This window comes from Vigna unguiculata, chromosome 8, assembly GCF_037176805.1.
Source record: "Vigna unguiculata cultivar grain cowpea cultivar isolate G323 ecotype 2 chromosome 8, ASM3717680v1, whole genome shotgun sequence".
Lineage (NCBI taxonomy): Eukaryota > Viridiplantae > Streptophyta > Magnoliopsida > Fabales > Fabaceae > Vigna > Vigna unguiculata.
Window position 1 is genome coordinate 38,370,641 of NC_140799.1, and position 26,317 is coordinate 38,396,957.

Here is a 26,317-nt window from a genome sequence, read left to right on the forward strand (position 1 = left end):
TAGATTTTAGAAAATTCGCAATATTAATCAGATTTCAAGTTTTGCTTACATTTATTTCTTCTAATTACTCAAACTATTCTTCATGATACTTTTAAATGGATATATTAGTTTTTTTTAATTCAATTAGATGAAAATAACGAAAACGTTTAAAGTTCCGGATTATATCAAAATTACAAATTTTCCGAAAGTTAAAACTAATAATTTTCTAGAAATTAATAACGTGAGAAGAAAAAGAAGTCGAAATCACGGATAAGAAAAATAAAAGGGAGTGAATGATTATAAATTATAATATGGTCAACAAAATCTCATTATAAGAAGGTATTATGGAAGAAATTAATTAATTTGGCAATTGAGAATGAAATTTAGAGAGGCAGAGAGAAATTAACATAAAAAGAAACATAATTATAATAATCAATAATTTAAGAGTTTGGAAACTTAAATTAAGTTTTAAACAATAATGAAGGTATGAAAAGTCTACCATATATTGAATTTGTTGCATGTCAACTTAGAGGTAAAACTTGAATACTTCACTTTTACGATAACACATTTTTTTTCTTATCATGTTTGTTGCGTATCATCAAAAGATTAACCTAGAGAGACTAAAAAAACTAAAAGGTATACAAATAAAGTAAAAAGATAAAACAAGGATCAAAACTACAATCAGGGATGGCAACGGGGCGGGGACGGGTTTCGCTATCCCATACCCATCCCCGCATAAAAAATTCATCCCCATCCCCATACCCAAACCCAACGGGTATCAAACTTTTTTCCCATCCCCATCCCCACCAGGTAACGGGTATAATCTCGTACCCATACCCGTATCCGTGTTCTAACTACTTCAATATTAATTTTTATAAAAGAAAAAAAATTACGGTAAAGAAAACATAATATTATGAAATATTCAACATTAGGAGGATTTTCTTCGATGCCAAATACCTTAAAATAAATTATAATTGTTTACATTTTATATTAGAATACCAAATAAAATTTCATGTGAACCAAAACATTTGTTAAATTTGCAAACTACAACATTGATGAACTTAGTTGATAAAATTAAAAAATATTTCAAAAAAATATAAAAGGAAAACAAATATTTAAATTAAAATATATTTTAAATGTTTGTTTACTTCAATTTTTTAAATTCTAATGAATATCTTTTTTATACACTAATAAAAGTTATAATATATCACTTGATCAAAATGACACAAAGAATAAATAATAAACATAATAATAAAAGGAAAACAAATATTCAAATTAAAATATATTTTAAATGTTTGTTTACTTCAATTTTTTAAATTATAATGAATCTCTTTTTTATACACTAATAAAAGTTATAATACATCACTTTATTAAAATGACACAAAGAACAAATAATAAACATAATAATAAAATTTTGACATAGATTTTGTATCTTTTGAACTTCAATATATGTTGGATAGTGACAAAAAAATATTCATAGCAATTACATTAAATTTTTATATTGTAGTAAATAAAAGTTATTTATACAATTAAAGTGGAAAAAATTACAGTATGATTAATAGTGAGTTATAAAATAACAAATAATTAGATAGAATATATCGAAATATTATTCTACATGATGAAAATAAACAATAAATAAAAATATTAAAAGACTAACAAATGTGTGTTTTAGAAATAATTTGAGAGACTATCGAAAGAAATCGCACAAAGGAAATCAAATGTATAATTAAGGTATGATAAAATGAAAAATACCTTACAGAACTAATTATTAAATTATGTTTGAAGTGGTTAAAATTAAATAGAAATATCATTAGTGACCAAAAAATTTGTCATTAAATTACATATAAATTAGTAATTAAATTGGTCACTAAATCAAGTACAGATTCGATCATTGAATCGGTCACTAATTTAGTCATTGATTCAGACAATAAATCAACTACTACCACCAATGACGAAAAATAGTGACTGATATGGGTTACTGACTAAATCAGTCACCATTTCATGTTTTTCTTGTAGTGAATTATCATATACTATTCCTAAATATCATTATATATATATATATATATATATATATATATATATATATATATATAAAATTTTAACCACTTCAAACAGAATTTAAAGTGAAAAAATTACATTATGATTAATAATGAGTTATAAAATAAAAAATAATTAGATAGAATATATCGAAATATTATTCTACATGATGAAAATAAAAAAAATAAATAAAAATATTAAAAAACTAACAAATGTGTGTTTTAGAAATAATTTGAGAGACTATAAAAAAAAATCACACAAAGGAAATCAAATGTATAACTAAGGTATGATAAGACGAAAAATATCTTAGAGAATTAAGAAAACTTTTCAAATATTAACATATAATTAATGGTTGAAAAATAACGAAAATTATTTTAATGAAACAAAAGAGTTCTTCAAATTAAACAAAAATTAATAATAATAATAAGTAAAGAATTTTTTTTATATTATCTTAAATTGAGAGTATAAACATTCTCATGTGAAAGAAAAATTTATAATAAATAAAAATATTAAAAAATAATATAAATATTCAAATGTGAGGCATAATTTTTTTTTTAATTAACATACATCATTTTAACATAATTACATAAAGGTTATGATAAGATAAAAAATATATTGGAGATGAGAATGAGTTTCATGACAAATGAAATAATTAAAAGAAATAAAAAATAGAAAAAAAAATATATATATATATAGGGGTTACTTGATTAATTGTGAATATTTTAATAATTTAAACGAGAATGGAGATATGGCGGGGACGGGTATTATGGCGGGTATATGTACATCCCCATACCCATACCCATACCCAGTCAATGCGGGGATTCCCCGTCAAAACGGGGACGGGTTCGGGCAATACCCACGGAGACGGGTTTATTTGCCATCTCTAACTACAATACTCCTGTGTCATGAATTAAACCCATTTAAAAGATAAATTTAAGAAAAATAAAATAAAATAAAACTATTGAAAACTAAAATACTATTACTAATAGATATGTGATTATAAGCAACAATAATAAATATTGCCACGCCCCTTGGCTTAAGTGAACATAAGAGAGAAGACGTGCACAATTAGACATTGCTTGCAAATGGATCCTCAGGTGTGGCACAAAGTTGCAGCGATTTCAGGTTCAATTCCTTTCTCATCGTCTTCACTCTTTCACCACAATTCACATAATTTTCTTCAGAAACTATAATTCACTGAAACTGAAACTTAAACAGGTGTTGCAGCACTTGGATTGGGAACCTATGGTGCTCACGTCTTCAAACCCCAAAACCCTGCTTACAAAGAAGTCTCTTTCTACTCTAAACTTTGCCCCAATTCATTTCCGTTTCTGTTACATCATAAAGCTTGGTTTTTTGTTCCTGTTTAAATTGGAATTTGTGTGTGAAGGTTTGGCACACAGCATCGCTTTACCATTTGGTTCACACCGCTGCCTTAGTTGCCGCCCCAATCACGAAACACCCCACTGTTGTAAGTTCTCATTCAGAAATTTTCCTACTTGCTCTTCCCTTATGAACCCCTTGAATGTTATTGCTATGATGAGTGTTTGCGAAATGAAAACGTCATTTTTTTTTTCACTCATCGTTTTCTTCTTTGCAGTTTGGAGGCCTTCTAACAACTGGGATCTTGGCCTTCTCTGGGACGTAAGTTTTATCTCAAACTTTATTATTTCAATGCTTATTTTGTATTTTACCAGGGATGTCTTTTCCAACTATTTGTGATTCTTATTGTGGGACTAGAGAATATTTTCCAACTTTTATTATTATATTTTCTTTTTGGGAGGGGAGTAGATATGAGAAATTAAAGGTGGCCTTGTGAAAGAGATTCTTAACATTTTAGGAACTTGGAGACATAAAATTCAATCGAATAAAAGCTATTTGAGTTTGCTTAAGCTTAAGAAAAGATGGTCAAGATGTACATCTGGTCAGGAGTCTGGGCATTGTTGAAGCTTATATTTGAGCCACCAAAGTTTAAAAGCTGAGCCATTGCCACATTGATGTTGAAAACATAAGTGTTTATTTCATTACCTTGGCGGCACAATTAAAAGGTTCAGTAAGCATTGGATGAAGTAATAGTTGTGGACTATTAGTTGAAGGAGTCCTCCGTAGGAAAAAAATTAAGCATGTCAGGTGTTGTTGAACCAAATTTATAAGTGAGATGTTGATTTCAACATGGTAATGGAACTGCTGCATAATTTTATGTTAATCAAGTTTATTTATACTGATGATGTAATCAGATATAATTTCTCTTACTGAATCAACGTTTGGTCCAAACTCTGAAAGTATAATCGCTAATTTTGGAGTGAGGGATGCCTAACAATGGATGGTTAACCCATTCTTTCATAAAATAAGCAGGACACCGATTTTCTTTGTAGAATTATGCTCAAGTCGTATCATATTGTTGAAAATGCTGTGGGATGTGACTCACCTATGGTACTTCAATTCAACAAAGTTAAATTGCCCACTTAGGTAGAAGGGTGATGTGAGTGTGTTCTAAGATTCCTAAGGTATGCCTTTTGAGTGGGGAAAAGAAAAAGGAAAAACTAGCAATCTGGGTTTTTGCCTGCCCAATAGCAACCTGGATTTTTACATTCCCTTGTTTGAAGCAGTTATTTTCAGGCACATATCCAATAGCTGTTTTCTTACTTGATTGCTTGATATGCTAAGCAGGTTGGATGGTTTTTTAACTTGTTCATTCTTTAGCACAAGAATAACTTAAACCTCGAAATTTTGTAGGAAACCAGAAAACATGATACTGTGGGTTTTTTCATTTGTTGTGTCAAATTTTGAAATATGTTGTATCAGATGGTTCAGCAATTCACTTAAAATGTGATGTGCTACCATTTTAGTGCTGTCTATATGATACACCCTTTCTCCAAATAATTAGACTGGTCTATAACAATATTTTGTTGCTGCATGCTCTGATTTTTTGTTGGAAATATTGGTAAAAGGTATTGGAATGATGAATGATCATTAGGCTGTATTCATCTTTATGATGTTGAATTTTTAGGTGTTATACTGTTGCACTTCTTGAAGACAGAAAATATTCAACTCTGGCTCCATTTGGTGGCTTTGCGTTTATAGCAGCTTGGGGTAGCTTGTTTTTCTGATGACTTCGATTCTATTTTGGTTTGTGCTGTTACTACATTTATCATCAAGTTTGTTAAAAAGTAATTGGACTACCACTGAGTCAACTGTTATCAGCCCGTATTTGTAAATCTTTTCCCTTTTGTCTTACCAATGGTTCATGATCTTGAATTCAGTGTTTCTACTGATGATGTTCTTAACAGATAGAAGATTTTCTTTTGACTGTTGAAGCTGACTCCATATGCTTAGATGAAGGGGAAAAAGCACGACTTATATAAATTTAGCTATAACATTGTTTTCTGAGATTTATGAATAAAACAAGAAAACAATGAGTGTATAAATATTTGAAAATAGAAAACAGATTGAACATAAAGTTGTTTGTATTTAATAAATGGACAATATGTATTCACGTATATATACTTGTTCTTAATACCGAACAGGAAATAAGGATCGACTATTTTCATTACTCTACTAAAAAAAATTATATTTCTTATCAATTTTGTTATGAAGTTTTTTTTTAAAAAAAAATATTTATAAATTTTGTTATCAAACAACATTTAAAGAAAATTGTTGTCAATTTTTTTTAAAATATTTTTTGCAATGAATTTTATACGAAATATTTATGAATTTTATAATTTTGTAAGAAATAATTATTCATAAAAAAATTATCAGTCAATTAAGATTCTTAATAAAAATAGTTAAAAAAAAAAAATTTTATATAGTATATAATAAATTTGCAAGAACATTTTAATATAATATAAGAATTTTTACTAGTATTAATGATTTTAAAAGAAAAAAAAAACCATTGAAATGAATCGAAAAGAGTTTATGGACGTAAGTTTTTCTTGTCAAATGTTCGAAATACTTTGTAAAAGTAGTTTTTTTTTTTTTTTGTGATAAGTTCAAATAAGCTATAAATAAATATTTAGATCCATTGCAAATGTTTATATAGAGACTTATTTTCGTATGGTATCTATATGCTCACATCAAAGATAAAAACGCGTACAACCATATAATAAACTTATAAAAGAAGTAAAAGAATAAAATATATATGAATGTAAGAAATATTTTAACAACGTCATCAACATTATTTGACCTTATGAAATGGCCTGGGTCGAGGTACTTTGTTTCTGTCCATCATCACCAATCCAACCTCTTGAAAACTTGCTTATTGTCTTCTTCAGGCGAAGAATTGATGAGCTACATAACTCAACACTTGATGAATAGTTTGACCGAAGAACCATACATCTTCTTAGTTTCTGCTAAAACATTCTAGTAAAACTAATATATATGTGTTGCGTAGGCTACTTGTGAAGGTGAAAGCTTCGACATGTTACGTGGAGAATCTTCCTCAAGTTCTCCTGATGCATCTTCGCGGTGGAGCTACCATGTTTGTTTGAGTTTTGGAATGGAAGGCACTCACGTAGATTTTGCTAACACCTTATGCGCTTCGTTGCAGCGAAAGGGAATCTCAACTTTCACATATGATAATCAAGTTGAGAGAGATGTGATGTTGAAAAGAGTTCAGAAAGCAATGGAGGAGTACCTTGTTGCCATTGTCCTTCTCTCCGAAAACTATGCTTCTTCCACTTGGTGTTTGGATGAACTCCAAAAGATTCTTGCTGTGGGAAAACCAGTTATTCCTGTGTTTTATGAAGTCGCTCCTTCCGATGTTAGGTACCAGATAAATAGTTTCGCTAAGGCTTTCGAAGGACATAAAAGATCAGAAGAAGACCAATCGAAGGTGCAACAATGGAGGGAATCCTTGAAAGAAGTTGCGGACTTTTCTGGCTGGGAGTCCAAGGATAGGTGAGTTTTGATTGTGCTAATTTAACTACACAAGTAACCATCATTTCAGTTTTGAACGAGGGATTTCTTTTCAGTTTTTTGTTAGATAGAATAAACCAAACATATGAAAGTTAGCGAATGGCTCTATCATATTTCACTTCTGTTAGCATTGGAATTATCAGAAAATTATATATTTTTGTTAATAGGAGAAGGGAAGAGCTCATTGAAGACATTATTAAATCGGTATGGACAAAAATACGTCATAAATTACCATCATACGAGGAGGAATGGGTTGGAATTGATTCAAGAGTTGAGAAAATAACTTCACTTTTGAAACTGGAACTGAAAGACATGGTTCACTTCATTGGAATATGGGGCATGGGTGGTATAGGAAAGACAACTCTAGCGAGAGTTGTATTTAAGAAAATATGTAGCCAATTTGATATTAGTTGCTTCCTTGAAAATGTAAGGGAGATTTCTGGGAAAACTCATGACATGCTTACCTTACAAATAACACTTCTTTCTCATATGGAAGTGAAAGAATTCACAATTCAAAATTTGGATGAAGGAAAGATCGTAATAGGAGGTATCTTACGCAACAACAGAGTTCTGCTGGTTCTTGATGATGTTGATGACGCAAGACAATTGGACAGTTTGGGTGTGAATGATCAAGGGAAGTTTGGCCCTGGGAGCAGGATTATAGTAACAACAAGAGACATGGAAGTACTAAAACCACATGGAAAATTTGAAATTTGTAAAATTGATCTGTTAAATTCTGATGAGTCCCTTCAACTTTTTTGTCAGAAAGCTTTTAGAAGAGAGAAACCATCAGAACAACTATTGCAGTTGTCAAAAGTGGCTGTTCAACAAGCTGGAGGCCTTCCTCTGGCTCTTGAGATGATGGGTTCATCCTTCTGTGGGAGAAATGAATCCCTCGGAAAGAATTTTTGGATATGAAAGAATACTCAAAGAAAGATACTGTGATGGAGAAACTTATAATAAGCTATCATGGGTTACCAGAAAGTTATCAGATTTTGTTTCTTGATATTGCATGTTTCTTCAACGGGTGGGTGAAAGAGCACGTGGAACAAATTCTAACAATTTGTTGCCGTTGTCCAGCAAATGGAATTGATGTTCTAATTGATAAATCACTGGCAACTTGTGATGGATCACGTTTAGGGATGCATGATTTGCTTCAAGAAATGGGAAGAAAAATTGTTGTTGAAAAATGTCTGATAGATGCTGGCAAACGCAGCAGGTTGTGGTCACCCCATGACATTGATCAAGCACTAAAAAGAAATAAGGTAAGATTTTTAATTTTTAAGTTGATTTGATCTTTATACAGATTTTATATGAATCTGTATCTCAACTCCTTATAAGTGAACCCACTTGGTTGATCTTTCCTTCACTATAATACAATGTCATGACTTGAATTTGGATAATCTTTTACTCCATTTTAAATCCTTTTTGAACTTGAGGTTTATATGAACTTGTGAAGAATTTCTCTGCAGTCTAAACATTTATTAATCCTCTTCCACATTGTTTGCAGAAAAAAGAATCGATTGAAGGTATAGTTTTGAAGTCGTCCACTGAGCCATACATTGCAAATTGGGATCCCGAAGCCTTCTCAAAGATGTACAATCTAAAATTCCTTATAATTAATTTTAACAATATACAATTTCCCCGTGGCCTCAAATGTCTTAGCAGTTCACTGAAAGTTCTTCGGTGGACAAAGTGTACTTTGGAAGCTCTGCCGCTTGGCGTGAAGCTAGAGAACCTTGTGGTGTTAAAAATGCGTTACAGCAAAATAAAGAAGCTATGGAGTGATTCTCAAGTAAGTAGCTCAGTTAATATCTTGTGCATTCAATTTAACACTAGCACAAATTTTTCCAAAGCTAATCATTTTCATACTTCTGTTCTAATCGTTCAGCATTTCAGAAGGTTGAAGTTCATTGATCTGAGCCATTCCGAAGATCTAATTGAAAGTCCAATAGTTTCTGAGGTTCCATGTCTTGAAAGTTTGCTTCTTGAAGGTTGTAAAAACCTTGTCAAGGTTCACCAATCTGTTGGACTACACACGAAGCTTGTTGTGTTGAACTTGAAAGATTGCATAAACCTTCAAATCCTTCCAACAAAGTTTAAAATGGATTCTTTGGAGGAATTGATTCTTTCTGGCTGCTCAAAACTTAGAAAGCGCACCAAGTTTGGAAAGAATGTGCAGTGTTTATCACTGCTTAATCTGCATAAATCAGAAAATCTTATCTCCCTACCAAAGTCTGTTTGCAATGTCAGTGGGACGAAAGTTCATTCAGAAAACCTTAAAGAGCTTTCTTTTTGTGGAGGAAAAGAACTAACATCCAAATCAACATGGAACTTACATCAATGGAGCTCAATATGTGGGAAGAAACTAGTTTCCAAGGAATTAACCTTGCCTCCTCTTTCTAGTTTATCAAGCTTGAAGTTCTTGAATTTAAGTTACTGTGACCTTAATGATGAATCAATTCCAGATGATCTTGGATCACTATCATCTTTGTTGGGGTTAGATCTAAGTGGGAACAATTTTGTTAGGCCTAATTACTGCATTAGCAATCTTCACGCCCTGAAGAGTTTGACCTTAATTGATTGCCCAAGGCTTGAGTCTTTGCCAATGCTCCCACCAAATGTTCAATGTCTGTGTACAGCTAACAGTACTGAAATGAAACCCTTGAATTCAGATGCACATTTGCTATGGAAGATCTTTGAGCTGCACATGAATCAGGTATATTCATTATATACACCTTATTCTCTCCCTCATCTGCCTCCTATCCACCCTAATTATTTCCATAAAGTTTGTGTTTACCAAATGGAAGGTAGACCACATTTTATGTTCATCATTCCGGGGAGAGAAATTCAAAAATGGAATGAAGAGTGCTTTCTGGTTGATCCATCACATCATCCATATAACATGTTGGGTTGTGTTTCAGCTGCATCAATAATAGTGGAAGCACCTAAATACTGTGAGTCTAGTGGATGGTTAGGAATTGCAATATGCTTAGCATTAGAACCTTCAAATATGCAGGCTTCTCCTCAATCACATGTGAGTCCACATTCCATGGGAAATGAGGAAATTTGCATTTATTATTGGGCATGTAAAGCTCATAGTGGTGAACCTGACTTGATTTTCCCCATAGTACCTAAACATAGCCACTCAGTTCATGAATGCAATGAAGAAAAATGCCTTCTTCAACTGATATTTTATGTGGAGAATCATTCCAAGGCATGGAAGCCAAGTATAAGGAAGTGTAGGTGTAGTGTTATATTTAAGGAAGATGTTGAAGAATGGTGCAATTAACACCACTCAAGTGGTCCTATTTCATCAAGAAACACAAATGATTATTTGCAGCAGTTATTGCAACTATGTTGAAGACATACTGATAAATTTACATTTGAATGTTTTGAAGTAACCTCTAAAATTATACAACGTCCTATAGTTATATACTTTTTTTCGAAGTTATATACAAATTACTAAAAAATCTTGAAGATGGTAATATTATTTACAGACTCAACTATAGGATGTTCTGTACATATTATATATATATATATATATATATATATATATATATATATATATATATATATATATATATATATATATATTCATTGCCGACAAAATAAAAAGATATATAACATTCTGATACAGTAGAATTTATTTCAGACAAAAAAACCACCGACTTATACCCAATCCCCTCTGTGGTCGGTCATACAATAATACAATACAATTTTAGTATGGTTGTAAAAATAATTTAGTATACATCTCCATTTTCCAGAAGTTTCTTAATTTATAAGCCTGCAACAAAGCAGATAATATGCCAAACACGAATTAATTAAAATATATTTTATAATTGTTGTTCATTTATAGTTACATCAGCACATACAAAAGTCATAGAAAGTTCAAGCATAAATAATCATAATAATGCAACAAATGCGGTCACAGAAAAGTGAGATAATTGAGTGTCAACCATGCATAAGTATTCATTCAACCTGCATCAATGGTCTGAGTTACCCTACATGTTCCCATCATATCCATTCACGAAAATATATTATTCTTCAGTTGTTATCTGTAAATTTTCTAGCTACTTTTTTTCTCTTCCAGGGGCAGATTAGAACTGTATAATTCAAACAACAACGCTTGTAACCACCAAAAGAAGCATATGATCTTATATGAACTAATCATTGGTTTAAACTTTGAACTTAAATTTAATTGTTTTGTCCGAGGGTGCATACCAAGGCTTCAATGTTAAGTGGAGAATCTTCCTCAAACTCTTCGAGATGGACATACCATGTTTTTTTGAGTTTTCGTGGAGAAGACACACGCCTAGGTTTTACAGATCACTTGTACGCTGCCTTGGTGAGAAAGGGAATGATAACTTTCCGAGATGACAAGAATCTAGAGAAAGGAGATAAGATAGATAAAGAACTATTTAAAGCAATTAAAGAGTCCCTCGGGGCCATTGTGATTCTCTCTGAGAACTATGCCTCTTCCTCTTGGTGTTTGGATGAGCTCAACAAAATTCTGGAATCAAATAGAGTTCTGGGGAGAGAAGTTTTCCCAGTTTTCTGTGGGGTTAGTCCCAGTGAGGTTCAACACCAGACAACAACGAGTTTTGAAGAGGCTTTTCAGAAACATGAAAGAAGATTTGAGAAAGACACAGAAAAGGTGCGACAATGGAGAGATTCCTTGAAGGAGGTTAGCCAAATTCCTGGCTGGGAGTCCAAAAATTACCAGTAAGTATTTGAGAACATTAATTTTTCTTTTAGCAACGATACTTTTATCAAAGTGTTAGTGAAATATACATGTGAAAAGTAGTAAACTTTTACCTTATTTCTGTTCATGTTTAAATTATAACATGATTATACACTTTCATCCCCAGGCATCAAACAGAGCTCATTGAAAACATTGTTGAATCAGTATGGACAAAGCTACGTCCCAAAATGCCATCTTTCAATGATGGGCTAGTTGGAATTGGCTCAAGAGTTAAGAAAATGGACTCACTGTTAAGCATGGAATCGAAGGATCACGCTCGCTTTATCGGAATATGGGGCATGGGTGGCATTGGAAAGACAACCCTGGCGAGAGTTGTCGTCAAGAAAATCCAGCATCAGTTTGATATTAGTTGCTTCCTTGACAACGTTAGAGAGATTTCAAAAGAAAGTGATGGCAGGATTCGTTTACAAGGAAAACTTCTTTCTCATTTGGCTATAAAAGGCTTAGAAATTAGAGATTTAGACGAGGGAAAGAACACAATAAGAGAACTTCTATTCAAGAAGAAAGTTCTTCTTGTCATTGATGATGTTGATGATACAAGCCAACTAGAGTGTTTGGCTGAGAGGTTAGAGTGGTTTGGCCCAGGGAGCAGAGTTATAATAACAACAAGAGACACACAAGTCCTAATATCACATGGCATAATTGAAAACTACAAAATTAACCTCTTAAATTCAGACGAATCCCTTCAACTCTTGAGCCAGAAAGCCTTCAAAAGAGATAAACCTGAAGAACATTATTTGGAGTTGTCAAAAGCTGTTGCCAAATATGCAGGAGGCCTCCCTTTAGCCTTGGAGCTGTTAGGTTCATTTCTGTGTGGAAGAAGGGAATCCCAATGGAAAGAAGTAGTTGATATGATAAGAGAAGTGCCCCCGAGTCATATTGTGATGCAATCGCTTAGAATAAGCTACAATGGGTTGCCCCTGCCTTATAAAACTTTGTTTCTTGATATTGCATGTTTCTTCAGAGGGAGGATAAAAGAGCTTGTGATACAAGCTTTAGAAATTTGTGAGCGTTATCCACCAGTTGGAATTGACCTTCTGGTTGAAAAATCACTGGCAACTTATGATGGCTTTACTATAGGGATGCATGATTTGCTTCAAGAATCAGCAAGGGAAATTGTTACAGAAGAAAGTTATGTGGATCCGGCAAAACGAAGTAGGTTGTGGACACTAGAGGACACAAATGAAGTATTAAAATACAATAAGGCGAGTTTTTAAGCTAATGTCCAATTCCATGAAGAAACTCAGTGTGTACTCTTTACTCTATATTTTAACTTCTTATGACTTGTCTTAATTTTATCTGCATTGTTCTCTGCTAGGCAAATGAATCAATTGAAGGTATTGTTTTGAACTCGCCTGAAAAGGAAGAAGCTATTTGGGATCCTGAAGCGTTCTCAAGGATGTATAATCTTCAATTACTAATCATAAACTATCATGTAAATCTTCCCACTAGCCTCAAATGTCTTTGCAGTTCACTGAAATTTCTTCAGTGGATGAAGTATCCTTTGGAATCTCTGCCGCTTGGCGTGCAGCTAGATGAACTTGTAGAGTTGAAAATGCACTCCAGCAGAATAAAAAAGATTTGGAATGGAAATCAAGTCAGTAGTTCAATCATGATCCTGTTTTAACTTAATAATAGAATAAGTAAAGTCTTTAAAAGCTAATTAATTTCGTACTCTCTCATTTACCTTTTGTTCTGATTGTTCAGGATTTTGCAAAGCTGAAGTTCATTGATTTGAGCTATTCTGAAGATCTAATTCAAACCCCAATAGTTTCTGGGGCTCCATCTCTTGAAAGATTGCTTCTTATAGGTTGTGTAAACCTTGTTGAGGTTCACCCATCAGTTGGACAACACAAGAGACTTGATCTATTGATGCTGAAAGATTGCAAGAATCTTCAAATCATGCCAAGAAAACTGGAAATGGATTCTTTGGAGGAATTGATTCTCTCTGGCTGCTCAAAACTTGAAAAACTCCCAGAATTTGGAGAGAACATGAAATCTTTATCACTGCTTAATGTGGAGCATTGCATAAATCTCCTTTGCCTGCCAAATTCCATTTGCAATTTGAAATCTCTTAGAAAACTCTACGTTTCTGGCTGCTCAAGAATCTCAACACTGCCAGATGGTATGAATGAAAATGAGTCTTTGGAGGAACTTGATGTGAGTGGAACTGAGATAACAGAAATTTCTTCATCTAAAGTTCGTTTAGAAATACTTAGAGAGCTCTCCTTTGGTGGAAGGAAAGAAACAACACCCAAATCACAAAATTTACTTCAATGGATCTCCAAGTTTATGGGACAATCAGATATGCATGAGTCAATCGTGCCTCCTCTTTCCAGTTTATTGGCTTTGGAGTCCTTGGATTTAAGTTATAGAGATCTTACTGATGAATCAATTCCTAGTGATTTTGGTCCTTTGTCATTGTTGAAGCGTTTAGATCTGAGTGGTAACAATTTTGTTAACCCACCTGCCCAATGCATTATTAGTCTTTCTATGTTGCATACTTTGTCCTTCGATCATTGCCCAAGACTAGAATCCTTGCCAATGCTTCCACCAAATTTACAAGCTTTGTACGCAACTAATTGTCCTAAATTGAAACCCTTTCACTTGGATGAAGATACTCTATGGAAGATCTTTGAGTCACATTCACATGAGGATCCGGTATGTTCTTAACTTTACTGTTTGTAGTCATTAAAACTATCAAGTTTTCTCATACATTAAAAATTAAAACTGAAGAACTAAATGAATAACTCTTTCATCAACTAGTTAAATTTACAACAACAAAAAAACCTTGCATTGTAACAGATTGAAGGGCCAGAACTTTGGTTCATAATACCAGGGAATGAAATTCCATCTTGGTTCAACAATCAAAACTCTCTTGCAATTGATTCATCAGATCAAACATATGAGAAGTTGTGCTGTGATTCAGTTACTTCAATAATAGTGGATGTACCTGAGGACTGCCAGTTAAGTGAATGGTGGGGAATTGCAGTGTGCCTAGTGTTAGAACCTTTAAACATGGATGTGCCATCTTCATCAAATGCAAGGCCAACTTCTACTGGCAATGAGGAAATTGGCATTTATTACTGGGTCTGTAAAACTCCTGATAAAGATCCTGACCCAAATTTTCCTGTAGCACCCAAGTTTGGTCACTTGCTGTATAAATTCAATGACCCTTATATCCATATTATATTCTTGAATGCTGATCATGTGTATATTCAGCATTATCTAAGTGGGGAGCAAACACAACTTGAAGTGGTCTTTTTGTTGAAAATCTTTCTGAATCATGCAAGGCAAGAATAAAGAAGTGTGGGTGCCGTGTGATTTGTAAGGAGAAAATTGAAGAATGGAGGAAGCACTCAGATGGTCTTAATATATCAAGAATAACAGAAACGAATGAAGATGAGAAACGACATGAATTGGAGGTGGAAGAACCTACTTCTCCAACCCTTGGTAAATGATTTCACTGTATCACGTTTATATAGTAGTAATGATAATAGTTTGTTTAGTATATTACTGATAGTGATGGAACATCTTATATGTTTTAGTTTTTAGTTTGATGATTTCATTTAATATGTTTCAGCTGAGTCTGTGAGAAGTTTTAGCTTTTTTTGATAGTTATTTTCCAACCTTGTATTTTTGTTTACGTGAGCTCTTATTACATGATGATGATACTAACTTCAAGAATCTAAATACTATGATTTTATGTAATAAAAAATATTATCCTCTCTTCCTATCCGAGTGGATTAAAAATGTTACATTAATTAGTAAAATGTTATGAAAAGGCTAACCTTAACACCTAAATTTTAAAAGCCGATATTCTGCAAATGTATAAAACTTTAGTTAGACTTCCAATTAGTTCACTACTTTATTCTACCAACAAATGTATAATGTGTGAACATAAAATTATTCTAAAAAAGCTGAATAATACAACACACAGAGAGTAGCTATTAAAATATGGATTTAGTGGAGGACAATATAACCATAGTAAAAAAGGGTCATTACACGCATAAAGAAAAATATATCATATGAAAAAGAAAAAAAAAAGGACTCATTCTTAAATGAAGAATGATTATTAGAAATAGTTCAATTGTGAGTCAAAGTCTCATATCGAATAGATTAAAGGTCCATAACCCCATTGTCTTAAAGTTTTTTTATTAAAAGTGATATCAAATATTTTATATGTGTAAAACTAATATTATCTAAAGAAACTTCTATATTTTGTCAAAAAATATAATAGTTTTAAATGTATTTTAAAGTCATTTTCTTTCTGAAATTGTAAAAATATATGTTTTATCGTAAATTATAATTTATGATGACTTACTTTGTTACATTCTATCAAAAAATTGTGATGAATTGTTTCATTATAATAGTTTACGACATGTTTCGTCATAATCTGTGACATGTTACAATTTATGACTTTTGTCTTTTGTACCAAAACATACCCCATTTTTGTCGTATTTCGCTTTTCGCCTTTCTCAACTTCATTTAATTTTGGGTTAAATATATTTTTGGTATCTCAATTTTTAGTAAAATTTAGAATTAGTCTCTTTTAAAAATTTTGAACCAATTTAGTTTTTTATGTTTAGAAATGTGTAAATTTAATCATTTAAACCAAACTTTTTTAAGTTTATTTATCATTTCTAATGCACTTTTTAGTTGACATTGAAGTGAACATGTGTCAAACGGTATTAACAAACTAAACTACTATAATGAAATAGGTTTGAAACGTGAAATAAACTTAATAAAATTTGGTTAAAAGAACTAAATTGACGTATTTATGGGGTTGAATGACTAAATTGATTCAAGGTGATTCCAATTTTTACTAAGAGTTCAAGGACCAAAAACATATTTAATACTTTATTATTATTTATTTTTTCATTTAACAAGATGAAATTTCACTTGCGGGATAAATTGGGGATCAAACATTGACATTGAGAAAGCTTGAACAATTGTAACTTTAAAATAAATAAAACAAGCAAAACAAAAATAGACTATAGGACCATCATATCCCAACTAAAGATACAATGCAAATAATGACACTTTAAGACACGAGAACATCCTCTTAACAATATGTTCCAAAACAAAACGTCTTAAAGCTAATTATGATCATGTGAATTAAACTTTAAGTTGGGTCAAATTCAGTATTTAATAAATACACAAAAAACGGATGGAGCAGGTTGTGTTATGTTCTCTATTCTCGTTGCTCTCTTTCCCTTTCATATGGTGTGTTGTATATATATATACACTAGAAAAAGTTTTTCTTTTTAAACTATTTATGAATGATGCTGTTTTGGGCTATATTATCAGCATAGAAATAGCCAACTTATGGGTGATATTTTTGAGAGATTTATTAAAACGGTGTAGTTTTTATTGGGTTGTACATAAATGGACAAATTTTTTAAAAATTACGAGATTGGTTAAGTCTTATACGACTTAGAAATGAAATGTGGTTACTCATAAGAAAACTTTCGCTTAAAAGAAATTTATTCATTTTAAAACGAAGAAGTTGTACTTGTTTATACGTTTTCACTTTTTTCATTTTACACTTTTTCATAAAACATGCTTTTGTAAAATTTATTCATTAGTTTTTCGCTATAGGTCTAGAATGTAAAATGAATAAAAGTATTAAATTGATATTAATAATAAAATTAAGAGGTAGGGATTAAACTAGTATGGATGCACCGAAGAGACTACCGAGAGCACAGTAGACAAAAAGTGATGTCACAAATGCCCTAAATATGTTTTCTCCGACAGTGACAGAATCCGAAACCACAAGATGACATGAAGAAGTTGTTGTCAAAGTGATCGTGCGATCTTGAATAGCAGTGTATAGTTCCCGATCTGACGTTGTTTACCAATTTACGTACCCTAATTGGACTCACAACAAGAAACCGTGGTACAAGACAATGGCCATAATGCATGTTCAGAAATTGGAATCTATGATTCACTGTTTGGAAGAACAGAGCATGTGACTTAGAGGTAAATGACAAATTAGGGTTGCAGTGGAGAGAGAAACCAACTTCTTCTGCACTGCTTCAACCTTCAACATAGTCCGACACAAACCAGTGGTGCACCACCGACTCTAGATTTCTCCATTTTCTATGGCACAAACGTGAAGGGTTTTTTTTTTTTTTTTTCTCACTACATATACCTAATTCCACTAAACGGTATATGGGAATTTGCATTAAAATGTTAGCACTTTCATAAATAATTTACATTAAGTAACATAGATAAGGTAATCTTTACTCACATGGGTTCACGTTCCCTGACCCAGGCAAGGACATATAGAGAAGAAGATGCACCTTTTAGGTTATCTTACACCCATCATGACGTGAAGAATGTCACCTATAATTTATGTTATATTTTCAAAGTCTCCCTCTTTCTAAAAATAGTTCTCAGAGATGCTCATTTCAGTGTTATTTTGTAACTACTTGTATACAACATCTTCACACTTAATTTTTAGAAGATTTATTGATATTACTTTACAACTCAACTCTAGAGACCTTATAAACATCACTTAAAAAACTCCTTCAAGAAACGGTAAAACTATTAATAATAGTTTGAATTTTCAAAATAAATGACAGTCATAAATATAGGTGAAATTCAGAAAAGAAAAAAAAAAAAGAAACTTTTTGTTGAAATCGTGATATATGGGACATTCTGAAACAATGGCTAAAACTTTCTCTTTGTTACCTTATCTACTTCTGGGAATTGGTTTTTTTCTTTTTTAGGGCTGTTAGGTCAGCATGAAAGCTTCCTTTCACATTTATCCTTTTTCCTTCCGCAACACAAGATTATAGAACTCGCAATAGTTTAACCTAATTTTAATTTTAATATCACTATCGTTAAATTTGTAAATGTAAATATGAGTTTTTCAAACATGGAATAGATGAATCTAGCTGGTCAGTAGTTAAATAATTGTGATATTTTATAGAAAAATTACGTTATGATTCATATTTTTTTACTTTCATCTTTGTTGTGATCTAGTGTGAATATTGATTCTTTAAAAAAAATATAATAATAAATTAATCAATAATTCACACCAAATCACACTAAAAAATAAAAGATAAGAATTATTGTCCTATTTTATTATTGTTCTATTTTATATTTTATATTCGTTGAATATAAACCGTAATACACTTACCAGTTATGCCTTTTATTGATGTACAAATTTTCTTTCTATATCAATTATTAATTAACATTGAAACCCTTGTACATGTAAACACCATCTATATCAATTTATCAATAAAATGTACAAAATAATCAGTATTAAATGAATACATTAAAGAGAAAGCTTGAAATAATTGCACACATAAACTATGACAGAAGAATCGTGGTTGGAATATAAATAATGTCAGAAGTTAAGTGTATGAATCTTATTCACATAATTGAAGTTAGCGGGCCAGCTAAGGACACAATGGGAAATATGTTATAGTAAAAACAGTTCACTTTATTAGCTTCTCAAATTGCAAAATGCTACCATGACGTGGATAACGTCATGTATAATTTGACCAACTTTTCCAATTCTGTCCTTTAACTTGTTCTCTCGCTCACCCAATAAATAATATAATATTAATAAACTGTTTCGTTGATTTTTAGCTGCATACATTTTATTATAATTGGCAGAAATATATATAAAATGAACATTTTCCATTGTATGTTATTATGTTACAATAATTTGGCAAAGAATAAAACTATTTAATTAAAAAATACACACACAAAATATTTTTAAGAAGTTGTATCATTTTAAGGTATATTAACAGTATCTTCTACTAATCATATTTCTTTTGTCAAAAGTTCAAAATTTAAATTTTATTTAAAAACTATATATAATATTTATTGGTGTGTTGGTCATTGGTTAATTGATACAATAATCTATTTTAACATTCTTTTAAGTTTCTCAAAAGGACGACTAACTAGTTCTTAATGATCAACGAAACTGTTTTCTAAGCATTTAATCTCTTCTAACGAATCTATTTTAGTCTTTATAAAATATTTGTTAGTTTAAAAGTATTAACATTTTGTAGCAGTTAAATTTTAGTATTTATTATTAATAATGGCTAGGTTAATGTTAAAGAATAAATTATTAAATAATATAGTTAAAACAATAAAGAATATTTCAAATTAAAATAATCAAGACTGAAAAGTGTCATAAACTTAAAGTAATAAAAATATTTACATATAGATTAAAATAAAACAGATAGAAACTTATTATCTCACCCTTTGTATGAATGAAAGAATATATTGATGCAATCGAGCTTCATGTCTACTCTTAGCAGTATTTGTTGAAAAAAATCATTCACTAAAATTGCAAAAATAAACTATTTACCTTTTTCCTTTTTTATGACCGTTGGCCAACTTTGAAAGCTTCCCTTTTTTTCATTGACTTTTCTCCTTGGCCGTTTTTAGGGTCACTTCAACAATTACATTATTCATTTCATGATGAGTTACAAATAATATTTGATTAGAAGTTATTATTTGAGCTAAGATATTTAGAGAATAAGAATAAAATATATGAATGGTAAAAGAATGATTTTGAATATAAAAAATACAAGAGAATTTTTCTTACAATTAAAGGTATGAGAAGTATTTTGTATTTTCAAAATAAAATACAAAATTGATTGTATTTGAAGCAAAATTAATAAATACAAACAAAAGTATATCAAAATTAAACTTCATTCAGGATGTGATGCAATTTGTTTATGTTATTTTGGTCTCATCTTTACACATCTTCTGACAAAGACAGGTTTTGGTATCATAGCTATTCATTATAGTTTCTGCCTCTTCAACCATAAATACTAAATACCCAAAATAAAAGACTTCAACGACAGACAAACTTGTGCAGAAAAGGCACAAAGACACGGTAACATCACTGCATCATCCTCTTTATTCAAGAAAACAACACATAGCCGTTGCCAAAAGTTACATATATTTTCAAAAGTATTATTAAAAATATAAATTACCATTTTTCAAGTGTATCCCAACTTGCTATAATAGCAAAATATTTTACCTAAAAGTATGATTGTAGCCAGTAATTTTTTCAGGGCACTATACAGTTACCATAGCCAAGATTGGCATATAAGTTATTTACTAAGAAAGAAAACAGTAATATGGGTAAAAAAATCCATGATACTTTATTAGCTTGTGTGCTGTTCATTATCGAAATCATTTTTCGTTTATAAATTTCAGCAACACTGCATGTGATCGCCACTCAGTTTTTATCTTTCGCAAACCCTACTTCTTTTGTTGGATGAAAAAGTTTGCATGTACTGACTTTAGGTCCCACGTGGGCGAATGTTAGGTACACTTGCCCATTATTTGTAAGAGCTTCAGTGAATTATTCACTCTGCGTTGATCGAGTTTAAGGTAAAAGAAAACACTTTGGGAGCAGTTTAAGAAAAAAGGAACCTGGTTTCGAATACAAGGAAACATGAGAACAATGTCTGAGGAATCAAAAGATAATGTCTACTGCAAAGTGAAAACTTAAACTTAGATACAATTACTTTAGTCCCCAAAGTAAAATTAATTTAACTACCCCATTCCATTCCCAGTTCCCACCAACTGGGTGAAAAAGTCAACATTATTTAACTAACATAATCAGAACCCCAAAAAAATATTCAAACTAATTTAGTCCCCTTTTCCTAGTTTCACTTCCAGACACATTCATTCTCATAACATACTTTACACAAAGCAAAATCAGGCATATGCATATTCTCATGCGGGAATATGTCAGTCTTCTTGAGCTTTTTAGTATCCTGTAGGAAACACGCAGTTACCATACCCTGCAAAAAAAAAAAAAAAAACCATGGTTAATATTTTTATCACAGATTCATAAACTAAATTAAAAATAAAATTACCATAAAGTACAATCATATAAAGTCCCAAGCCAAACATTTTCAAAGGTCTCGGTAGAATCCAATGTTTGACTAATTGACCACCTTTACAGCTACAAGTTTTCATCTAGTTGGTGTCCATTACCCAAGTAGTCCCATCGGGAATAGGGTTCACCAAAATAGTGAGAAAAAGGTATTATTTGGGTAGACCAAATAACACAACACTGTAGCACCGTAATTATAATGCCCCTACACAGTACACTCTACCCAATAAATTTACGCCACGTCGTTATCAGAAAAGATTCCCTCTTGTCAACCCTATCACGTGCCTCTTTTTTATCGTGTGCACTATTCCTCACCACCCGCTCATGTTAGTAACCCTACCATACACTATGCTAAAGCACACACATAATAAAAATGAATAAAATTATGTAAAAGTAAAAAAGGGATTTTTAGAATACTCACTAGGCTCCTGCGTGACCACGTAGGACGTACCCCCGAAGTAGCAGCTTCCGCCCTTCCGTGATTGCTTCTGGTAGTAACTATTGAAGGCAAACGAAGCGTGGGCCACAACCGTGTTAGGATCATAACACGTGGCACCGTGCTGAATCGGAGCGCAGTCAGCACCTCCCTCGCCGCAAGCGAAATCTAGAGCGGCCTGCAGCTTAACTTTATCGGCATCCGGGTTCGCAACACACCAAGTGTTACCGGTGGTGCTCTTCGACACGCCGCCACTCACGACAGGTGCCGGCGCTGGGGTGTTCTGTTTCGGACTGCTACCCTTCACCGGTGAGGGACGGTCGTGATAGTCCTTGAGTTCATCCTGAGTTAACGGAACATTGTAGACCCTCGTCTCGTCAGGGTTAAAAAGCCCAAAGTTTCTCTCGGAGGTGGGTCCGGGCTTCTGATTCTCATTAAAAAGTGCGAACAAATAGACGGTGAGATCGGCTTTGGGTCGAAGTGGGGTCCCGCCACCGGTTAAGATCTTACGGACGAGATTACCGTTGAATGCCGCGGCGTTCTCTACGCTCGCACCTACCTCATTACTATCCCCCTTAGAAGGCCACCCTGTTTCGGTCACTACAATGTTAACATCGTCGTATTTGAGAGCACTCAATGCGGAGAAAACGGCGTCGATTTGGGCGTCAAATAGGTTATAGTATCTTAACCCGTTACCCGGATCCACCACGCCCGGGTTCTCTCGGAAAAGCGCGTAGTCCAAAGGGATGACGTCAGCGTTGGACTCGTACGCAAAGAACGGGTACACGTTCACCATTAAGTATGACCCAGTTTGGCGGAGAAACTCCAGCATGGGTTTGAAAACGGGTTCAACGAGATCGGGTCGAAACGATCCGGACGAGGATGGGTACGAGTTGGCCAACGCAGAGAGGGCAATGGGGGAGGAAACCTTAATGTCGGAGTCGAGGTTGTGCTTCACAAGCGCTTGGTGGATGTTTTTCATGGCCGGTACCAGGAACTTGGTGGTGTTGTGTGTGTCTACGAAAACCTCGTTCCCAACCGCAATGGCTTCGATTTGCGTGTGAGGGTAGTAAGCGACGACGTTTCTTTCGACCCAGGAGGATGCAAAGGAGGGTGCTTTCGCTGCTGCGAAGAGTTGCATGTTTGGAAGATCAACAGTGACTTTGATTCCGGATCCGGATAATGCCCGAAGCACTGCCGGGTCGGTGTCGTAGACTTTGACCCGGTTCAGCCCCTGGGATTTGAGGAGATGAACAACCTTAACCGCGGAGGGAAGGTTGTTCGCTATGCGACCGTAGTTAACTCCAATGGAACCCCCATCTGAAACAAACAATGTACACAACAAAACACAGTTAGTTAGCGACATAACGTAAAGAGAGTAAATAAAAGAGAGAAAAGAGGTGAGCATTGCCTGCGAGGGTGAGAAGAGTTAGGGAAAGGAGAAGGGTGGAGACGGTGAGGCGCTGCATTCTCTGCTTCTGTGAGGAGAAACAGAGAGAGAAGGTTTGTTTTAGTGTTCTGTGTCTTGTGTTTGTTTTCGGTGTTTTTGACGATGGTTGTGGGAAAGTGGTGCCCAGAGTGTGTTCCTGCGGTGCAAGTGGGTGACGTGAGAAAGAGTGGTGTTTGTTAGTATATCTAAGAGAGAAAAAAAAAATTGAGGGAAACGAGGTGGTGGTGGAAAGGGTAAGAGGGTAAGTGGGACCCTCTTGGTATTAGTGACAGTAACAAATGGACGAGTAATTATAGGACCACCATCCATCATTCAAGGCCAGTTGGCCTTCACGCTGCTCAGGAACTTCAAGAACTCTACCAAACATGGCCTTAGAGATCGGGATTTCATTTCCAAGTTCTAAATTGTTATATTATTTTATATTCATACATTTTTTTTAATTATGTACTCACACATGCATTATGATTTTCCATTCTTCTTAATCAAGAAACAGCCAAAGCAGTGATAAGAATGAAAATTGACAGTGGCATTTTGTTCATTACTTATTTAAAGTTCTGGACCTCAAATGGGTAGTGTTTTGGAAGAACTGCTATCATCCAACAATGACAAAGATGAAGAAAAAAGCATCGTCATATTAATTTGATGCACTCTTTTAATTTGCATCACTGTCTTTCTGAATAGTATCTTACAGTTGCACCAAGATTGAGTGAGTTGAAGATGGTGTGTAGTTTTGGCTTTGCACCTAATCTCTCTAAAACTAATTGATCCAACCCTTGGCCAATGATGATGGAATGCGTAACATACTATACTTTCTCCAACTTCTTCATCAATTATTCTCCTTCTAAAGTAAACTTATGAGTAAAGAGTAATCACGGTAATGGATATCATCATTTTATTATATCAATCCAAATTATAACCATCATATGCTACTCAATGCAAAGTAATATACAAATACAGTAATTGACCAAGTATTTATGATTTCTATGTCAGTTAATAGTATTATTATTTTAATTATTTATCCATCAAATGAGGTCTTTTATAAGTTTTTAATTTAATAGTTGAATTATTTTTGTCACATCCCACTTAAAAATAAAAATATTGTAACAAATAAAACATCACATCAATTGATATGATATAGGACTAGAACTATACTAGAATCAACCATTACAATCATTTAAAATATACTAAATAAATATAAGATGGCGTAAAACAACTCAATAAACAAAAATAGGGACATAACACAGTTTTGTAAAAGATTTCTCAACATAGCACAAAAGACATAAGAAAAGTTATTAAAAAGATGTTCATAAAAAAATAATATCTATCGTCTAATCTAGATCTAGGCAGCAGCGTCTCCACCATTATGATGATCAACAAGTGTCTCTTCATCTGTTGACACCAACATTGGTGATCATTGCAAAAAAAACACAACAAGAAACCAGAACACGAAAAAATGGTAAGCTAATGAAAATAATTTAATAGATAAATAAACAAGTTATGAAACACAAGCAACATGTGACAACAAGCAGCAAAAGACTCTCCAACTCGATTATCCGAATACATGTAATGAAAACAGATTCACTAGAAACTTACACTTGTGGTGGCCTCTACTGCTCTGCAGAGCCATTGCCAATGAGTTTCACTCTACCACACACAATGTTAGTCCATAATCATCTAAGATCATTATCCTGTCAGAGACTATGACCTCCTACTACTCTCACCACATGAACTAGTTCTATGTGAGTCTGACTGATCCGTTAGAGTATTAGGATGTAACCTTACTTGAATCCATAAGTTATTACATACACTACTTTATAACCAACAAAATTTTCTCCAGGAAATATTCACATATTCCACATGATATCTCACAATAATTGTTATCATATGCTAAAAACACTAAGTACAGTTTTAAAATATCTCATAATACATGCATAGTCACATACTTCATGCTTTTAAAGGTACTTCAACCAACCACATATTCAATAAGAGAATTAAAACAAATATCGTCCATTCTCGTTTAGGTTATAAGGTTTTGCTCAAACGAAAGGTTTTGCTCAAGTCCTCTTGCTCAAGCTAGACACCTTTGCCAAAGTGAGAACTCAACCAGAAAGCACAATATATTTATATGATATGTGTTGTACCATAGATCATCATTGTGTTATTGAGATTGTCAGGTGTTATGCAGTGATTGCTCCAATTTAAAAAGTAGCAAAATTTTACATTAAGAGTTACGTGTTAAGTATCTTACATCAATTTGCATGTTCTGCATGGACATCGAACCTAAAATTAATGTAAAAGTTCAAATAATATATTTAAAAAACTTTTGTTGTATCAATTTGAAATGTTTGTAAAAGGATTATTAGAAATATTCTATTTACTAAATTCACATAAAAGAAAGTATCGGTGGTGAGAGTTTAAGAGTTTTTTTTTTTTTTTACTTAACTTGTAATATGAAAAAAGAATTATATTTATTTGAATTTATTTAATCGCGTGAATAATATTTCATGTTTTTGTCTAGTATCGAAGAGAATGATCATTTGACAATGTAAAATCTCTTAACTCTAAATTCAATATATATATATATATATATATATATATATATATATATATATATATATATATATATATATATATATATATATATATATATACTTTGAAAGTTGTTAAGTGTTTATTCATGGCAGGATTAGATTTGTCACTCCTTAATAACTTTCATTCCCAAGGTTCTTATTCCAACTATAATTCATTCAGAATTTATATTTCAATTATGATTCCAACTATAATTCATTTCTAATCTCTTGCATGTTTATTGTTATTTCAAATCTACTTGAATCTTACGTACTACTATGATTCATA

General features: G+C 32.6%; 5 protein-coding genes across 5 annotated transcripts; 4 read left to right on the top strand and 1 right to left on the bottom strand.

Annotated features, from left to right (window-relative positions):
- Positions 1-3,033: 3,033 nt before the first annotated feature.
- On the top strand, positions 3,034-5,333 carry LOC114193603 (uncharacterized). Its single transcript, XM_028083473.2, has 5 exons — positions 3,034-3,141; positions 3,235-3,305; positions 3,407-3,487; positions 3,617-3,660; positions 5,027-5,333. Exons 1-5 carry the CDS (start codon positions 3,102-3,104, stop codon positions 5,124-5,126), a joined length of 336 nt encoding a protein of 111 aa, XP_027939274.1. The 5' UTR covers positions 3,034-3,101; the 3' UTR covers positions 5,127-5,333.
- A 710-nt stretch (positions 5,334-6,043) lies between these two features.
- On the top strand, positions 6,044-10,441 carry LOC146884461 (TMV resistance protein N-like). Its single transcript, XM_085666002.1, has 4 exons — positions 6,044-6,912; positions 7,098-8,195; positions 8,441-8,725; positions 8,822-10,441. The coding sequence occupies exons 2-4, from the start codon at positions 7,845-7,847 to the stop codon at positions 10,220-10,222; spliced, it is 2,037 nt and encodes a 678-aa protein (XP_085522128.1). The 5' UTR covers positions 6,044-6,912; positions 7,098-7,844; the 3' UTR covers positions 10,223-10,441.
- LOC146884462 (TMV resistance protein N-like) lies at positions 6,434-7,792 on the top strand. Its single transcript, XM_085665996.1, has 3 exons — positions 6,434-6,912; positions 7,098-7,568; positions 7,696-7,792. Exons 1-3 carry the CDS (start codon positions 6,434-6,436, stop codon positions 7,790-7,792), a joined length of 1,047 nt encoding a protein of 348 aa, XP_085522122.1.
- Positions 10,442-10,520: 79 nt separating the features above from the next.
- LOC114195147 (TMV resistance protein N) lies at positions 10,521-15,334 on the top strand. Its single transcript, XM_085666001.1, is given in 6 exon segments — positions 10,521-11,655; positions 11,802-12,900; positions 13,014-13,292; positions 13,403-14,356; positions 14,501-14,954; positions 14,957-15,334. Coding segments are annotated over 6 exon segments (3,477 nt in total). The 5' UTR covers positions 10,521-11,164; the 3' UTR covers positions 15,157-15,334.
- Positions 15,335-21,089: 5,755 nt separating this feature from the next.
- LOC114194625 (glucan endo-1,3-beta-glucosidase 12-like) lies at positions 21,090-23,660 on the bottom strand. The gene is made up of 3 exons (XM_028084970.2): positions 23,423-23,660; positions 21,997-23,331; positions 21,090-21,480 (listed from the first exon to the last, which is right to left on the bottom strand). Exons 1-3 carry the CDS (start codon positions 23,478-23,480, stop codon positions 21,446-21,448), a joined length of 1,428 nt encoding a protein of 475 aa, XP_027940771.2. The 5' UTR covers positions 23,481-23,660; the 3' UTR covers positions 21,090-21,445.
- Positions 23,661-26,317: the final 2,657 nt, after the last annotated feature.

What these genes read in the sequence shown, in the direction of transcription:
- LOC114193603 (XM_028083473.2), top strand. Translation starts at nt 3,102, where the DNA reads ATGGATCCTCAGGTGTGGCACAAAGTTGCAGCGATTTCAG. An exon ending in AAAACCCTGCTTACAAAGAA is followed by an intron (nt 3,306 to 3,406) that starts GTCTCTTTCTAC and finishes TTGTGTGTGAAG; the next exon opens with GTTTGGCACACAGCATCGCT. An exon ending in ATCTTGGCCTTCTCTGGGAC is followed by an intron (nt 3,661 to 5,026) that starts GTAAGTTTTATC and finishes TTGAATTTTTAG; the next exon opens with GTGTTATACTGTTGCACTTC.
- LOC146884462 (XM_085665996.1), top strand. Translation starts at nt 6,434, where the DNA reads ATGTTACGTGGAGAATCTTCCTCAAGTTCTCCTGATGCATCTTCGCGG. An exon ending in GGCTGGGAGTCCAAGGATAG is followed by an intron (nt 6,913 to 7,097) that starts GTGAGTTTTGAT and finishes TTTTGTTAATAG; the next exon opens with GAGAAGGGAAGAGCTCATTG. An exon ending in GGTGTGAATGATCAAGGGAA is followed by an intron (nt 7,569 to 7,695) that starts GTTTGGCCCTGG and finishes CTTTTTTGTCAG; the next exon opens with AAAGCTTTTAGAAGAGAGAA.
- LOC146884461 (XM_085666002.1), top strand. Translation starts at nt 7,845, where the DNA reads ATGAAAGAATACTCAAAGAAAGATACTGTGATGGAGAAACTTATAATA. An exon ending in AAGCACTAAAAAGAAATAAG is followed by an intron (nt 8,196 to 8,440) that starts GTAAGATTTTTA and finishes CATTGTTTGCAG; the next exon opens with AAAAAAGAATCGATTGAAGG. An exon ending in AGCTATGGAGTGATTCTCAA is followed by an intron (nt 8,726 to 8,821) that starts GTAAGTAGCTCA and finishes CTAATCGTTCAG; the next exon opens with CATTTCAGAAGGTTGAAGTT.
- LOC114194625 (XM_028084970.2), bottom strand. Translation starts at nt 23,480, where the DNA reads ATGCAGCGCCTCACCGTCTCCACCCTTCTCCTTTCCCTAACTCTTCTC. An exon ending in AACTCTTCTCACCCTCGCAG is followed by an intron (nt 23,332 to 23,422) that starts GCAATGCTCACC and finishes TGTTTGTTTCAG; the next exon opens with ATGGGGGTTCCATTGGAGTT. An exon ending in CGTGGTCACGCAGGAGCCTA is followed by an intron (nt 21,481 to 21,996) that starts GTGAGTATTCTA and finishes TTTTTTTTGCAG; the next exon opens with GGTATGGTAACTGCGTGTTT.